The following is an 18,250-nucleotide window of genomic DNA, read 5'->3' as shown; positions in this document are numbered from 1 at the left end:
TAGCATATGCCACAACCTTTAATTGGGCCAAAATGGCTAGGATTCAGCTACTGCCAGACGGGGGAGTGTTCCCCCACCTGGCAGTGGCCTGATCAGGGACGTTTTGGCTCCAAACCAGGCCGAAACGGACCCAAAATGGCTCAAAATGGCAACTTTGGGCACGTTTTGGCCTGGATTGGGCCCCAAATGGCCCAGATCGGGTCGGTGCTGGGCAGGAGAGGGGTCCCTCGCCCAGCGCCGTCCCGATCCTGGCCATTTCAGCCCCAATCCCAGCAGAAATGGGCCCAAAATGTCCGAAAACAGCCATTTTGGGCCCAGATCAGGGCCAAAACAGCTGCGACTGGGTTGGTGCCAGCCAGGGGCAGCTTCCCCCGCCCAGCACTGACCTGATTCTGGCCATTTTGACCCAGATCCGGGCCTTCGGCCCCAATCTGGGCCGTTTTAGCCCCAATCGAGGCCTTTATGGCCCAAAATATCCAAAAGTCAGGTGTTCCGGAGCGTTCCCCCTGCAAATGAGTCCTGGTCTTACACCCAGATATCCTGAGAGACCTGCAGCAGCCTTCCTTGTTCCATTCTATTTGGAGGCTTTTGAAAGCTGTCGCTGTTGATGGAGTTCAAGTTGATGAGATCCTACCCTTCATCATCTTTCAAGCTGTGCTCTTTACGTGGCTCTGGGTCTTCACCAGTTGTCAAAAAGTGCTGTGCCAAGCATGGTGGTTGCGTGGATTATACTCTGGCATCAAAGAGAGTGCCTGAAGCAATAGCCAATCACATGCTAAAAGCTATAACAGGGGAGCTCTCACTAACTATACACCAGTCAGTAGAGCCTGGTGAAGTTTGGAGTTGGTGGGGCCAATTTGTTTTGCTCATGCATATGGTGTACATCACTATAACAGTTAATAATGGTGCATGTGTTCAATGCACATGTACAGTTTTCATGTGTATTTGCGCACACATTTGGATAACCACTGTATGCCAAACAAAAGCCATTCACTGACACCTCCTCCTGTAATATATTTTTCAAAAGCATTATCTGCCACTCTAGCAAATAGCAACTGATAGTCACGTCTTGAATTATCACATTAGGTCTGATACTTACCCCAGTGCAATCCTAAGCAGAGTTACCCCAGTCTAAGCCCATTGACTTTAGTTGGACTTAGATTAGAGTTACTTTTTTTAGGACTGCACTATAAGTTAGGCATCCTGAAGCCAGGCTCTAACTCTTAAAAGGACTGCCAACTCTTTAAAAAGATGAAGAACAAAGAAGGGATGTCCCCTTACATTAAAGATTCAGAGCAACAATGTTTGTGTGAAGAGCCTAACACGCAGCCAATCTGATATTACTTTATTCAATTTCTCCTAGTAACCTATGTTTTTATCGTGGTTAATGAATTTATATCAATGAAGTATTTTTGAGCACTCAGAAATTATCAGGGCTTTTTTTCAGCTGGAACGCGATGGAATGGAGTTCCAGAACTGCTTGAAAATGGTCACATGGCTGGTGGCCCCACCCCCTGATCTCCAGACAGAGGGGAGTTTAGATTTCCCTCCGTGCCGCCAAGCGGTTATTCTGTGTACTCAGTATCAATTTCCATAGTTCTCATACACAAATCTTTTCCTATAAAATTAAGAATATATAGAGACAGTTCTGCTGTACAGCAATAGATATGATCTTGGTTTTTTGCAGATATTCCTTGTAGATGTAAATATGCAACCTCCAACCTCCCCTCATAGCTGCTCCTATACCTCACAACTACAGGAGCAGGCCAGTCTTTATTTATACAAAAATTTTGCCCAGCATTCTATCTGATGGGCAAATTTCTCTACAATCTATAGGTGGGAATAGGGTTCTCAGTTGCCTGCCAGTGATGGGCAAACTCACAGCGGTTTCTTCCATTGTCCGCCAATTGCTGGCGATTGTCAGGAAGTAGCAAACTGCTTGGTGATCACCTGCCACCAGCAGGCAACCTGGCCAAGTGTGCAGCAAGAGTGCTCCCAGTGGGGTGCGGCGATGTCACTTCCCATGGCTGGTGTAGTGATATCACTTCCTGAAGTGACATCATCACGCTGGCTGCAGGAGTGCTTCCGTGTTTTGTGGGAGCCAATTTTGGTCCTGAATGGGCTGAATTATCCCTGAGTGAAGTGCAGGAGCACTCCTACTGATGGTGCGATGATGTCACTTCAGGAAGTGTCATCATTACATCATGAGTGCACTTTGCACACATGTGGAGAACATCATACTGGTGAGTAGCGCCTCCCCCCCCCCCCCAGGAGAGTATTGGGACCTGGCAATCCTAGGTGGAAAGGAGGGAACTCTGGGGGCAAATCTGAACATAAAAACCTAGCCCAGGCCTATCTTTCTCTAGACTAAACCTCTTGCAAAGGAAGGAGGGAATCTGCTCTATAATTATGCCCTTTCTTCCTAATATGGCACTTGGTTACGACCTATGGCCTTGCTGTAATAGAGAAAAAGGAAGTGGTAGCCAACAGGGGCCTGCCCTCCTCACAGCTCACTGGATTTATGAGATTGTCTGAAAATTGCCTTACAACTGGCCTCAGCAAACTTTGACTGAAAGTTTTGAGAAAAAAAGGCTTAAAAAGTGAAACAAGTGAATGTGCCCTCTCTGTTCTAAGAACTATTGTTAGGAAGTCTTTCCATGTGTATCTCTTACCTGTAGGCCCCTTCCTCTTGCCCTGATAGCCTCAGAGAAGCCTGGATGAAAGTCCAGCTTAAAACTAGATGCACAGACAAGAGGGAGAAGCCATGGGATTTGATAGCTAGAAGAAAACCAAAATTAATTAGCTGAGGTCACACTAGGGTTGCCAGCCTCCAGGTAGTGGCTGGAGATCTCCCAGAACTACAACTGGTCTCCAGGCCACATGGACTGTGTGGAATTATGCCATGCCAAGGTCCTTTCCCTCCCCAAACCCCACTTTCTCCAGGTTTCTCCAGGTTTCACCCCCTAGATCTCCAGGAATTTCCCAACTTGGAGCTAGCAACTAGACATGGGCACGATCCAAAAAAAAAAATCCCGATTAAGCCGTTCGTGGATCTGGGCTACTGCCGAACGCAGGTCACCAATTCTAACTGATCAAGTCTTGTTTCCGGTCCGGAATCGGGAATCAGGGAGGCCAGCGGCCAGGGCAACCGTAGTCAGGCCCTTGCATGCGCACGTGCTCCTGAGTCGCCCCCGCCCATGCAGCAAGCCGGCTGTCCCGGTGCGCTGCAGAGCTGGCGGCAGCGCGAGTGGCTCGGAGGCTGCCCACGCCATTCACCTGCCCTGCAAGACAAGGGGCGGCCGGCTTGCCTGCGCGCCCCTTGTCCTGGTGAAAGGCGAACGGCGCAGGCAGCCTCCCAGCTTCCCGCGCTGCCTTTTGCCTTTCCCCAGGACAAGGGGCGGCTGGCTTGCCCACACGCCCCTTGTCCTGGGGAAAGGCGAACGGCGCGGGCAGCCTCCCAGCCTCCCACACTGCCTTTTGCCTTTCCTTTGTTCCCATGGCTTCAGAACACCCCCTTCCCCCTCCCTTCCCTGGGTTGCTGCTCCGTGGTTGGAAGGAAGCCTGCTAATCAAGGAAAGCTGGGCTTCCATTCGTGTTTCGAGGGTGACAGAAGGAGGGCAAACACAGCTCATTCCCTGCCCTGACTCTGTTGCCCCGGGAATAAATTACTGGTGCAAGAGTGTCTGCAATTCCAAACAGAAACTGACCCATCCGATCAAGTCCCAAACAAGCAAACTCCCGACCGCTGGATCAGTTGCAGTGGACAGAACCGATTAGCTGAGTCACGATGGCGCAAACGCCAAAATCGGGGGGGGGGGGTTGAAATCGTAATTCAGATCGTGCCCATGTCTACTGGCAACCTTAGGTCACACAGAAATCATTAACTGAGTAATTTAATACAATAAAGTCTTTACATTTATTTTTTCATTTCTTTTTCATTTTTCTTGGAGGGGCCAGGCCCCATTTGCGCCATGGAGAAGCCTCTGCTGACATCAGTTAATGAGCCAAAGCTGTGCACAAGGCAGAGAGGATTGTTTTGATGATAGCAAAAGAAAGAGAAATTCTCTGCGCCAGTTGCCCAAAATGTTTCCTTGCAGCATTTGTTTTAAAGTTGAATTATGCTGAGCCATTCATTGTGCAGTGTATCTAGAATATTATCAATGCCTATCTTGTAGACCCAGCAGACTGGAGTCCAGGGAATGTCCAGAAGTGGATCTTATGGACTGAACATCAATACCGCCTGCCCCAAATTGGGAAATCATTCCAGGATCTTTCTGGAAAGGATGTGTGCGCCATGTCTGAGGAGCAGTTTCGTCAGCGTTCCCCAGCATGCGGTGACATCTTACATGCTCACCTGGACATTTGGAAATCAGGTGCCTTTGTTGATAGCTGCGAGATGACCACAGCTAAAATGCTTGCCTCTGAATAAGTACTTGTTGGGTCCCCAGGATCCCCCACTCCCAGACTCGCCGCCCTGCCCACCACTCACTTGGCTGGTGGGGGAAAATGGGTCTCCTGGGACACGATCCTGGCACGGCGCAACGATGTCACTCTTGGGAGTGACGTCATTGCACAGGCCCTGGGAGTGCTCCTATGGGTTCACATTGGGTTGATTTGGGCCTCAAATGAGACAGTTCTTTGAGAATTGACCTGGTGTGAAACGCAGGAGCACTCTAATGCCTGTGCGATGACGTCACTCTTGGGAGGGATGCCATTGCACTGCACCAGGAGCATGCTCGCAGGAAGGTTTGAGAGTTGAGTGCCAGGTCCCCCCTCAACCTGGGAGGGTAAGGAGACCTGGCGATCCTAGCACCCAGGGTGGCAAAAGCAGAATCATGTTCTTGCTGTCCTGTAGCACCCAGGCACCTCCCAAATATCCCTGAGAACCAGGATCATCCCCTGCATGTTATGCAGAAAAAGAAATAATTTGTGCTGCTGATAGGTCTGTTTGCAATTATTGGCTTACTGTCTTGTTTGGTGACATGCAGGCAATTATCTTGTTAGCACTGTCAGTCAGGTCAAGGCTGTGCGTGTCCGGGGGCTTTTTTGCTCCACTTGGCTTCTTAACTGCATCAAGTTCCTCTCCTTTATACATAATAACATTTAGTTGTTGCTCTCCTGATTGTTTTCCTCAGTCTTTCTTACATTTTTTCAGATCCCCACAAAAGATAGCCTGAAAAGAAAAACCAGAGTGAAAACTCAGATAAGAACTGGGAGAGCAAAACTGTTTGTAAGGGAGGGGAAAACCTGATACAGTTAAGAACCTGAGTTGGGGCAACTCTGGTATGAAAAAAGCCATGTGAGGTAAAAGTTGGTGAGTAATCATCCCTGCCTCACCACTAAGAATTTGACTAAATGGTCAATTGCTTGAGACTGAGACATTCCTGGGGCACAGAGAGAGAGAGAGAGGGGGGGGGGAGGGGGACTAGGTCTAAGATTGTAGTGGCCTGACCATTGGACCATCCTTTAATGTTTGTTCTTGCCTTCCAGCTGCCTGGATGAAGGAGAAAACTGCTCCCGGAGAGATGCATTATTGTGGTGAGCTCACTGCTGCCATTAATAACCACACCAAAAGACACAGAGAGAGTGGGAGCAGATGGGAAGCTATTATTGGGAGTACAGAATGAGGCTTAGTAAACCACATGGTGCTTTTAGCTGCAGCAGTAGCCATTTTTAGTTCTACCCTGTTTTAAATCATGATTGCAATGGTATCAAGTTAACAAAGAGCAAAAAAGAACAATGTGGACATCTAGTCCTTCATGAGGTTGTCTGATAAATTATAATTAACTGGGTCTTGTGCTTTCTTCTGACAGGGAGTGAAGAGAACTGGACAGACAGTGAGGTGGATTCATCCTGTTCAGGCCAGCCCATTCACCTGTGGCAGTTTCTGAAAGAGCTTCTACTGAAGCCCCATAACTATGGACGCTTCATCCGTTGGCTCAATAAGGAGAAAGGTGAGTGTAATTCCTTGGAAATTCTAAGCAGCTTCCTTTTCTAAAGAATAGCCCTTGTGTCTCCAAGTTTATGTGGTGAGAAGTTCCATTGTGCAAATATTCAAAAGACAGTATGTCTGTCTGTGCTCTTCGTATATACAGCCAGTGGGCTAGGATCCATGATCTGTTTTGCTTCCTTTGACTCAGAGCTTGGTGACTTCATTGATGATAACTCTGATGCTTTTCTGTGGTCTAATATTGTGCTTCTCCTTGTCCTAAGCAGAAAATGACTTACCTCCATTAAGCACCACTAAAGTGGTTAGTTCTTATGTCTCTTTGAAACTTTTCTTCTTTTTTAATTAAACAAGCTTAATTGGTCTTCTAATTCAAGCATTTTAAGAGTGCCAGCAGGGTTTTTTTGAGCCAGAACATCACAGAACAGTGTTCCGGCGCCTCTTTAAAATACTCACGTGACTGATGTCACATGGGTATTTTTAAAATGGCCAGGATTGGGGCTAAAATGGCCCAGAATGGCGCCGTTTTAGACATTTTGGGCCAATTTAGAGCTCAAAAAGGCCCAGATCGGGATTGAAATGGCCAGGATTCGGCCACCTGGCAGCAGAACATTCCAGGCTGTTTTGGCCTGGATCCGGGCTGTTTCGGCCATTTGGGGCCCATTTAGGGCCCAAAATGGCCCAGATCAGGGCTGAAATGGCCAGGATCGGTCCCAAAATGGCTGAGATTGGGCTTTTGCCAGGCAGAGGAACAATCCCCCACCCAGCAGCCACCTGATCTTGGCCATTTTGGGCCTCTTTTGGCCATTTTGGGCCCTATTCAGGCCCCAAATTGCCAGGATCGGGTCCAAAATGGCCAGGATCGGGCTCAAAACAGCCAGGATTGGGCCACTGCCCCATGGCAGAGTGCTCTCCCATGGGGTAGCAGCTCATTCCAGGCCGATTGCGGCTACTTTGGGCCTGTTTTGGCCCAGTTTGGGCCCCAAGCGGCCCGGATTGTGCCATAAACAGCGAGGTTCGGGCTGCTACCAGGCAGGGGAGTGTTCTCCTGTGTGGCAGCAGCCTGTTCCAGGCTGATCCAGGCTGTTTTGATCCCATTTTGGTCCAATTTGGGCCAAAAATGGCCCAGAACCGGTCACTGCCGGCAGGGGAATGCTCCCCCGCAGCAGAGCAGCCCATTCCAGGCCGATTCAGTCCAGATCCAGGCCGAATTTAGCCTTATCTGGGCCAAATTGGACACCCCCCCATGGAGCACAGGAGCACTCCCAGGGTGACCATGGCCTGCGTGATGACATCACTTCCCGGAAGTGACATCAATGTGCAGTCCCGGGAGTGTGCACGCGCATGTGTGAACAGGCACACCACCTCCTCCTGGGAGTTGCCCCGGGTGAGAGTTCCCCACCTCTTTTGGGGAACTCTATTGGTTCAAATCCCACTACTGCCATGAACTCAGTAAGTGGCCTTGGGTAAGCCGTTCCTCTCATCCCCAGCTCCCCAGCTGTATTGTGGGGATAATAATACCACTAAATTGTTCAGAGCTCTGGGTGGGGCATTAATCTGTCTAGAAGAGTGGTGTACAAATGCAGTTATTGTTACTGTTATTGTTATTATTAATTAGGTTGTCTGTAATTTGTGATTAACATAGATGATATTGACAGCTCCTTTATTTCTAATGTTCACTTCCTAGGTATATTCAAAATTGAAGATTCTGCTCAAGTCGCTCGATTGTGGGGAATCCGCAAGAACCGTCCTGCCATGAACTATGACAAGCTGAGCCGCTCCATTCGACAATATTACAAGAAAGGGATAATTCGAAAACCAGACATCTCCCAGCGGCTGGTCTACCAGTTTGTACACCCTGTGTGAAACCTGTGGAACAAATTCTGATACACTGTGGGCTGGGGGACTTTCTGGAACCACAGCACCTCCTACCCTCTGCAGTATGAACTTTAAGAAGTATGAAGTTAAGAGTTGGAGAAGAGACTGAGAACCCTTTGGATTTGCCTGCCAAACTTCTGAGATTTCCGTATTTCCTGATTGCGTATGGGAAACAAGGAAACAAACAAACCTTTATTGCCAAGGTAAATTGGAAAATAGGAAGGAACTAATGTGACATGAAGTATATACATTTCTTTTAGTGTGGCCCATGGTTTTGAGAATAGCACGTTCCTATCTGTGTGCATCCAGGCGTATAATATGAGAAGCTAAGAAAAGATGGGAGTTTCAAGAGAAAGAAGGATGAATGAAGGTATGGTCTGGAGTTTAACCAGCAGATGTTGCTTCCTTTCCAGTGAAATCACTGGAAAAATATTGAAGCAAAGTAGCATTTAAATTTTTTCCCCCTCCAACATTGCTAAATCTAAGCCATAGGACAAGTCACTTATGGCACCAGGGCATGTTTAACTCACAAGAGTCAGGTCTTACTATAAATTTGCTTGGGAAGGATTTGGAGGCCAAAGCAGTATCATGCTATATATCTCAGCACCTCCTATCAATAATTTGCTTTTCACTTACCAAGCAGGAAGTCTCAAGAGCAGACTGAAATGGCTTTGGTGAACTTGTCTTGGCGGTCTGCAATGAGAGTGATTCAGCAATTTCCTCAATATACTTGGCACAATTTTTAGTAGCACAGGATTGGGGAGTTGTTATTGGACACTGGATATTGTGTGAACCTGTTTGGGGGGTTTCAGTGCACTGGTGCAACAGTTAGGATCTGGTTGACAATACTATATTGGCTCTATGTTGATTAGAATAGAATATGGTCATCAGTGATCTCCAGGAAGCTGGCCAGAAAGTCTACCCAGGTTTTGTATTATTAAATTGGCTACCTTTTCATATATGCATTAATGCAAGAAACAACTGTTTTCAGGTATTGTTAGGAGGAGGACAGAGTCACCCATTCTCAGTATGTGCACAGTGTGTGAATGAGCTTCACCTGAAAGACAATAGGATCACAGAGTAGCCTCCTGCCAGGGCTCATGTTGACCCAAAGCTAGAACATTGTGCCACCTGCATGCCTGTGGGGGCCAACTGGATGTCAGTCTGTGCTGAGACAAGCAGAGTTCCTAGATTTCATGGTTCATAGTGCTGGCTGTTGCGATGTGTTAACATTACTGGGTCTCATGTGCTGATCACATAAACAGACAAAACAGCAGTGTCTGTTCCACTGACTTTCTGAAAATGTAATGTGGACTATTGTTGTGGACCGGTTCTGGGAACTGGAGATCACTTCTCAGCTTCACAGGGTGGCTTCGTACAAATCACCACTGTTGCTCGAATAGTCTCAGATCTCTGACTGTAAAACAGCTTGTGTTGAATGAGGCCAACTGGATATACATTTTTTCAAGACGGTGACTCTAACTAATTGTAAAGATGGTTAAGATTAAGGACATTTTCATTCAGGCAAAAACTAGTAGATTGTGTGCAATCCTTCCTCTGTCCCATGTCAAGTTTTCCTCTTTTATTTGCAGACTTCCTGGTTAGTGTTGCCAACTGCCTGGAGAAAAAACGTCATGTCCCTTTAATAGAGGATTAATAGGATGTTATTTACCAGGTGGTTTTTTAAAATTTTCATACCGTGAAAAGCTTCAGCTGCCCATTTCCTCACATTATGTCTCTCTTAAAGGGACAGGACATTTTCCCCCCAAGCCTGTTGCCAATCCTATTCTAGTCAAAATCACTAGGTCTTGTTGAAATATTTGTAAGGGCTACCATAATGTAGTAGCAAGACTGGAGTGGCTTCTAGCAGCACTGAGCGAGCACGATATCAAAAAGTAAATAGTCAGGCGCTTAGAGATTTTGTATAGGGAAGCTGTATTTACTTAATTCATAATTAATTCTCACTCTCTCTGTATCTATGAGTGTTTAGAGTATGAGTAGTAGTGTTCACGATTATTAAACCTAGTGTGGACATTTTCTGGATCTAAAGTAAGGTGCCTTCTCATGGTATCTGACAAATTATGTAATAGATATTGTTTGAAATTGTTAGGAGTCATTACAAAATGGCTAGAGTTGCTGCTGTCTTTTGGAGCAGGGCTCCCTTGCCTTTAAACTTTAAGAGTTTAAAGAACCAGAACATTTAAAAGGAAGTTGCTTGCTCTTTTACTTTGTAGTAAATTTATACTCTTGATCCCATAGGCAGTCCTTTGATTAAGAGAACATTGCTTTCTGGGTCAGAAGTATCACGAGTATGAGACTAGAGATGGGCACGAACTGAAATACAAACCAAAGTTCATGACGAACCAGGCTGGTTCATGGTTCATGTACTGGCAATTCGTCAGAGCCCATTTCTGATTTACCACCACGAACTTTAGGCTGGTTCATTTGGTTCGTTTTTTGGTTCATCACTGCAGACAGCCTGGCGCCGATCAATCAGTTTCCTGGGCAACAGGGGATGGACTTCCTGCAGACCTTCTGCTGGCCCAGAAGTGATGATTTGCTGACCTGGATGTGACATTTTCATGAACCGATTCGCGAACTGGGGCAGGTTCGTGAAAGTTCGGTTTTTTTCCGGTTCATGCCCATCTCTATATGAGACACAGTAAATAGTTTTGTAGGCTGGTTGGTATAAAGGTATGGCCTTCCATTTTATCAAAGGCCCATTGAAAAAACTCTCAAATTTTAGTGTTCAGATTTTGAGAGCAAGGAGGGGTTGATTCAGATCATTGTGGGGTAGGAGTCAAACATCTGATGGCATGTGGAACAAAACAGGCCCAGAGAATGTTTTTACCTAATTGTCAACTTCCAAGGCAAGAGAGAGGTATGGATAAACAATAGAACCTGGCAATGGATTACTTACTAGTGGGGTATGGAATAGCAACCATTCAGCAAAATAAAATGCTATCTGAAGGCTATAGAATAGAACCACTTTGCAACATTCATTATAGTTGGATCCATAAAACTTCTACCAATTCTAGTATTCTTTGCTCAGCCTGTTTATAATTCCTGTATGGTTTGGACTTTTTGCTAAGAAATGATGCCCATTAGAAGAACAGCCTCACTTCAGAGGAAAAACAAACTGGTAGTTTCAGATATTTGAAATGATAGATATGAACAGCATAATGGTGATGGGCTGTGCTCTGAAATATTTTTCTTGTACACTGATGTTTCATGGGTTCAATAGAGAGTTCAGAGACAGGTGCTTGTGAAATTGCTAACCCATCTAAAGGAAAATACATACTTCAGAATTACAAGAGCTGCCTGTACTGGCTAGTGTTTTTCCTCAGTTTGTGGAAAAATGTATTGTTGAGGAATAGGTAGAATAAAAATATTGTAAACTTCTGCCCCTTAGGGTAATTTTATTGCTCCTGCTTGTACGATAGAGGTGTCGATTGAAGGGTCAATCATGTTTCCGTAGTGGGAAGTGATAAGCCTCTGGCAGACAATGTAGCTACTGCCCAATATAATAAATGCTTAAACAAAATTGCACTCTGTGGCTGTTGTGTGCCCCCACAACCAAACACTTTCTCCTCCTTTTTCTGTTGCAGTAAATAACAAATCTTGTAGCAGGAAAGACTGGTGATGGTGAGAGACTGATTTGTATTATTAGTTCCTGCACGTACCTGCACGTTGTTATGTGCATTGTGGATATACATAATAAAAGCATCAATTCCTGACTACAGTACAGTCCTGAGAAATGTCACATTATAGGGTGACAAAAGATACGTGCTCCAAAAATAAAATATTGAAGATCTAATGAAGCTCTACATTTATACAGCCCTGGTGTGTGCATTGGAGGGAATATCATACCATTCAATATTTTCCAGTATGCTCCTAGTTAACAAGCTAAATCAAGCTGTAAAGAGAAGCCCTCAACTCAGGCGATAAGTGTCTATTTAAGCAGGGCCTATGTATTGTGTGCCAAAGGGACCTTGGCTCAGTGGTAAAGTGCATATATTGTATACAGAAGGTCCCAGGTTTAGTTTCCAACACCTCTAATTCAAGGAGCTCAAAGGGCAGGTGTTGGTAAAGCCTTGGCTCTTCAAGAAGCCCTGGAGAGCTGCTAGCAGTTGGAGCAGGCAAGACTGAGTTAGATGAACCCAATGTATGGTCTGACCCAGGAAAAGATCCCCTGGCAAGGACCCAGGGAAGTATCTGCAACGAGGAATGTGCAACACAAACATCTTTGAGAAATGACAGAAATCCTTTAAGCTTCCCTCAAAATTCCGCAGTACCTGAGGGCCAAGCTACAAGTGACGAATGACACTTGAACGGCAAGTGGACTGAGTGGAGCGCAAGTGAACAGGGAGAAATACACTTGCCGTTCAAGTGTCATTCGTCACTTGTAGCTTCGCCCTCAGATTGTCTGCCCAATTCATTCCTGATTTCGTTTTAATTGAAAGTGACAAATGAGATATTTCACAAAGTTTATCAAAACTGTATTGACATCCTTGAAAATTTCTCTGTTTGTTTGGAGAGGAACCCCCATATCTGCTTTGAAGCTCTTCCTAGGCAAAATATTTAGTGACAATTCCAATTGAGTTACTTTCTGCACAACTGGACTTCCTACTGTTCAGTCATGGTGTATGGAAAGAGCCCCTGCCCTCTTGAACTGCAAGACCAGGTTCAAGAGGCCTTCTGTGCCTCAAGAGCCTATGTAGAAGAGCATTTTGCCTGGTGTTGTTTTTCACACCCCTCTAGTCCTTGTGCTATCAGTCTGCACCGCTGAAATGCCTTTAGCTGTTGTAGCACTGTTTTTTATTGCAGCCCATTTCACATTTCCTGTGTAATAACAAAAGTAGAACCCTCCTGACCCTTAATAAGGATGAACACACTATGCATGAATAAAATAATCCTTTTATTATTGTATTTTTAAGTATAGTTTTTGCTCTTTATGGAAGAAGAGGCAGACTGGCATGACACAGATACGTTATTCTCCGTCTGCTAGTATGTAGCTTTTCTGAATTTAACAATACTCTTTAGCATAACCCATCCCACCCCGTCTGAAAAAGGGCCACAGCTTTTCTTCCTTTCTTTTCCAGCATTCACTATATGGACCATGGGCCATTTAAATAATACAGCAGATTTAGGGCTAGTTCTTGTGACTACTTGCAGTATGGGAACCCCAGTACACGCTGAGGGCCAAACCACGTTTCGATTTTCAATTAGTAGGGTTCAGATTTCCCCAATCCAACTCAGGCTCTCCACAGCCACACAGTAGCTGTGAAAAATGGCCTTTTAAAAATAAAGGAGATCCAAAAGGCTTAGAACACCACTGTGGGGTGGGGGTGGGGGGCTTCTGTCTCTCCCTGAAGCCATTTTCCCATGCCAAAACAGCACTGGGGGCATTAGTTCCCAATTTTTGCTTTTCTATGTGGAGTATTCTATGCATAAGGGCAGCAAAAAGGCAAAATAACTCACCTCAAATGCTATTTTGGTGCAGTAAAATGCTTGAGGGGGGGGGAGCCAGGTGCTCTTCCTACTCCTGTGGCAGTCTTCCAAACCTTCTTGGGCTCTCCATTTTTTAAAAGCCACTCCCTGCAGTTGCTATATGGCTGCAGGGAGCCTGAGCTGGGTCCATGTTCCCCAGGCCCAGCTCATTAAAAACTGGAATATGTCGTTTGGTGCTGAGTTTCAGGCCACAAGTGGTAACCACTGTGCATTGTGTTTCAAGCCACAGGTGTCATACATGGAGGCGGTCATTTGAAGGCTGACTGTTCAACTGGAATGAAGTGTGCATTGACTTTTACATTGCTCTTGTAAGTGCTCAAAAGCAGCATACTAAATATCAGTGAACACATACTTATGCAGGTGTCAGCCTCTCCATCATGGCCTCTGTGTTTGCCACTGACATCCTGGAAATCAGCACTTGCAACAAGTAGCATTCCAGAAAAAGTTGTGAGAGTTAGCCCTTCGAAGTGAATTCTACTTCCTTCTGTCTAATCACTGGTAGAGGGAGGGTGCTGGGTCAAGTATGCGTCTGTAAGACTTTGCTGGTGGGGGAGACCCATTTCAATATGAAATTCTCTTTCATTAGGATAAAGCCTTTTTATAAACGCTGCTCCCATCTCTATCCATAACAAAATATATATGCCATCAATTTTTATTTGTATCTCTGTTCCCTATTTTCCATCTTGTTCCCTAGCGAGTGCAGATAAGGAAAGCCAAATCCAGTGCTTTCTATGTAAAGCAAGCCTACTTGGTGCCTAATGAGAAAGTTCACCATACCCAAAGGTCTGCTCTCTGTGTTCAAACTAAGTAGAAGTTCATTATAAATATTCTAAGTACAACAAAAACAGTGCAGAACTTTGTCTGAGGTTGGTTCTTTGGATCAGATTAGGATTGGAGGTCAAATTAAGCCTTAGGTTAGAACTGAGAGAAAGCAAATTTAGGTGGCAAAGCTCAGCACTAGATTGCCACCACCACTCCAGCGTCATAATGACCCTCTTTCAGCTTCCACACCAGTGGCCCGTTCAAGCCCAGCACGAAGCTCATCTTGTAAACATGATAGCTACATCTACATCAGGAGATATTAAGAGTACAAGAATCAAACAAGAATTAAAATCCGTATAACATTTACATAGATCAGTCATCTTTTTTGTATACACAGTAATACAGTCACAATATATATATATATTATATATATATCTTTTAGTTTTAAATTACACAGTCAATATACAAAACAGGTGCATTGCTGAGACAACAGCATTCCTTAGTTTTTCTTAACCTAACTAAAAACAAACAAACAAAAAAGGAGTTGAAGGTCAGAGAACTCTTGTCTACTTAATCCAGTATGCAGCTTATTTCATTCATTCACGAACACTTGGTCACTGGGTCCAGTAATTAATAAAATAAACAGATTGCAGTGGAGGAGGAGTGATGGTGGTGTTTATAAAAAAAGCCAAGAGACTGCTGTGGAAGGGGATGACTTGTGGCATTCAAGGAAAAGGAAACCTTAGTTCATGAAAATAGGAAAATAAACTAAATACTTCATACTACACTAGCCCTAAGCTCCCATAAATCAGCTGCAGGGTGAATCAGATGTAAAAGGGCACCCTTAATGAGAAGAATGCTCATAAGGAGGTGCAGTAACCAGACAGAAAAGTTAGCCTTCTGGGGGAAAAAAGCAATCTTTGAAGTGGGATATATGAAAAGAGCACACATTAGTGAGCTGGAGATGGCTGGATGACCGAATCATCTGATGTTACCAGTCCAAAATATGCATTGACCGAAGATGAAACAATCCCAGTTGATGTGACCATCACATCAGGACATTGTGCCACTACGGAGAAAAGTGTTTGGAGACAGGGCTGCCCACAGCCTCACCCTAAATTATTTAGCTGAAAATCTTTCCTGACTAAATTTCTTCCATGAACAGAGATATAGGAAGTAATAAATGGTGTTTAATCCAGCTTCCTTGTTTGGAGAATGGACTAGTTCTTAAGAGATGAAAATTGCTATTTTTTAAAAAAAATCCTGAATAAACAGTGTTGAATGAAGGTATCTATTTGGCTTCTGTTTTGATGATATGCTGCCATTATTTTTTATATATTCATACCCTATTTATACTGATTCCTCATATTTTCCTGTTGGAAATTGTTAACCCAGACCAGCATTTAATCAGTAAAGAAACATAAAGAATATTGTTATAATGGACAAATGAGAGCCAGTGTGGTGTAGTGGCTATACTTATGGACTACAATCTGGGTAACCCAGGTTTAAATCCCTGCTCTGCCATAGAAGCTTGCTGGATGACCCTGGGCCTATCATACACTCTCAGTCCAACCTACCTCACAGGGTTGTTGTGAGGAAAAAATGGAGGAGAGGAGAATGATGTAAGCTGATTTGAGTCCCCATTGGGGAGAAACACAGGATATAAATGAAGTGAAAAAATAAACAAAAAACAAAGAATGTGTAACTATCGAGTAATTAACTAATCAGCTGTCTGATGTGAAATTAACTATACTAACTGGAGGCATTTGCATTGCTTCTGAAATACTGGAGTTTATTGCATGTTTCCTCCACCATAATTGATTTTAGACTTACCACCAAATCATCTCTACAGAAGAGCTGATCCACCTCTAATATAGTAGGGAAACCCCCAAAGATCCATGCAGTGACAAAGTGCTAGAGTTTCCCATCTCAATATTTTGGCATTATGGAGTGCTATCACATGAAGCTAAGTAAACAGACAAGACTTACAGCCATCTTAGGACACAAACTTCTAACAGTTCTCCTCTACAAACTCCATCAAAATTAACTGGAACTGTGCTCAGTGGGGTAGGTGCAGCAGAATTTTATAACGACTGTGCCCTTAGCCAACCTTTTGGTAGTAAAATTATTTGACTTCTTACTTGTTCACCTTTTCAAGTCTGAAATTCATGTTCTGCTCTGAGCCAGAAAAGGGAGCTTGCTGAAAGATCCAACTGATCAAAAGTACACTGTGTTGCTTTTTAAAAAAATGAAGAATTTTCATTTATTAATACAAAAGTTTACTGAGTTTGATGTTTAGAACCCATTTTAAGAGTTCAAGGATATCTTTGGCCAAACATCGAGATGAACTGTCATTCATACTTCCGCTTGTCAATTTTCATGTAATAGCTTCTTCCACTGCAAAAAGGAATTTCTCTTCTAATTGACGGCTGGATAGTGAAAGGTAGGAAAAAGCCAGGTCCATTTAGTCTAGGAGCATTCGAAATTCTTACAGTTTCCTGAAGCTATTAGGTCCAAGTTATTCCACAGAACTTGTTCCTTTCCTTCAGTATAAACACAGATGGAATAAGCCTACTATATTTCCTCTACAGGCATGAAGTATTTGCATTTAACAATCTGATCCGGAATCTGGGCATCACATATTCCCACTGAACCAAATCCAGGTATCCATAGATACTGTTCTCATTCAGCAAGTTAGCGCTAATTCTAGACCCAAGAATGAACTTCAGCCGATATCTGCTGGCCCTCAAGCTCCTTCCTTGTATTTCTGTGCTGCTGCTAGGATTCCTTCTCAAGTAGTTAGACACCTCAAAATAGATGACATAGTGCTCGATTCAAAATCCTGTTACGAACACTCGTCTCAGCACTATTACACCAGGAAAAGGGACACAGCCTCTAAATTTACATCTAGCTGCTCAGAGAAGTCTCTGTACATTTTTGCTATCTCCTAGGTGTATTCCTACCTTTGGAATTTTGTTCAGAACCTGTGCACACATTTACTGCAAATTTCTGTCCATATGTGCACAGAAATCAAACTTGGTTCTTCTTTTGATTACTTTAGAATAACTTTTAAGTGGCACTACTTTTAGCATTTATTACAAGCTTATATCATCCAACTAATGCCTTCCATGTCAGATACTATATAATGATATTGAATTACCAGCTGCATGCCTCTTCTATGCAATAAATGTGTTGATGGTTCTCTTGCTCCAGTTGATACAGATAAACATCCTACCTATTAGAATTTGGGCCACTTATTCCATTTTTCTTCACTAGTTCAGTGTATATCACTATTAATCAATCTCTGGATGGTTGGTGGAATACTCTCTTTGGCTCTTTGGATTCCATTTAAAGACATGCTTCTAGCAGAATTCCAACCATCTTCAACAACTTACCGGGCAAGTAATTAAGAATTAATTAAGAATGAGAAACTGTGACAAATCATCAAAGAGTTTCTAGTGAAGTTTTTTGGAACCATCTCATAACGGATGCCTCTTCCACTCTCAGCTTCTCTACTGAGTTGTCTAGATTGCCATTAATTTTCCTAGGTCAGCCTTTTATCTTGTTGATGGTCTTTCTCAGACTGGAAACAGCAAAGAATCTGTTCTGGGTTTGCGTAGTAGAGGAATGCATCTGCTCAGCCATCTTAGCAAGTCCTCGTAATACAGCCCAGTTCCTCAAAAGAAGCTTGGAGAAAGGAGCCAATGAGGTATGCTTTAATGATTTGCATAGGGTGTCCATGTTGAGCTCAGAGTTCTAGCCTGATGAAAAACTACACCATGCTCTGACCTCATGAAAGGGAAAAACAAGATCATAGGGCTCTGTGAAGTGAGTCACAGCATGTGCATACAATACGCCAGTTAAAGCAATGGCCCAGGGTGGTCAGTTGGAGGCTTGAATATTGTACCACAAAAATATTGGCTGAGGCATGGTAGCGAAGGCAAACAGTACCTGTAGTTTTCTTTTCAAGGTATGAAAAGGCAGATAAAAACTACACAGAAGTGGGATGTGAGAAAAAATAAAATCAAAGAGGGTATTACTCAATTTCCTCATTTTTACCAGCATCCGTCTATTCAAAGAGGGTGAATTGGATTGGCTCCAGTAGCTTAAGTGCCAGATGTTTCAAAACAGTTCAAGCCAATTGGAAGGCGG

General features: G+C 44.0%; 1 protein-coding gene across 1 annotated transcript in view; it reads left to right on the top strand.

Annotated features, from left to right (window-relative positions):
- Positions 1-12,077, top strand: part of SPDEF (SAM pointed domain containing ETS transcription factor) — a 43,897-nt gene extending 31,820 nt beyond the window's left edge. The window contains exons 3-6 of the mRNA XM_054979262.1: positions 4,176-4,373; positions 5,491-5,538; positions 5,814-5,954; positions 7,635-12,077. Coding sequence (XP_054835237.1) covers positions 4,176-4,373; positions 5,491-5,538; positions 5,814-5,954; positions 7,635-7,813 — 566 coding nt within the window. The 3' untranslated portion in view covers positions 7,814-12,077. The remainder of the gene's footprint in view (positions 1-4,175; positions 4,374-5,490; positions 5,539-5,813; positions 5,955-7,634) is intronic.
- Positions 12,078-18,250: the final 6,173 nt, after the last annotated feature.

This window comes from Eublepharis macularius, chromosome 5 (assembly GCF_028583425.1).
Source record: "Eublepharis macularius isolate TG4126 chromosome 5, MPM_Emac_v1.0, whole genome shotgun sequence".
Taxonomy (NCBI): Eukaryota; Metazoa; Chordata; class Lepidosauria; order Squamata; family Eublepharidae; genus Eublepharis; species Eublepharis macularius.
The sequence above is the reverse complement of the archived record's forward strand: the minus strand, read 5'-3'. Positions and strand labels throughout refer to the sequence as shown.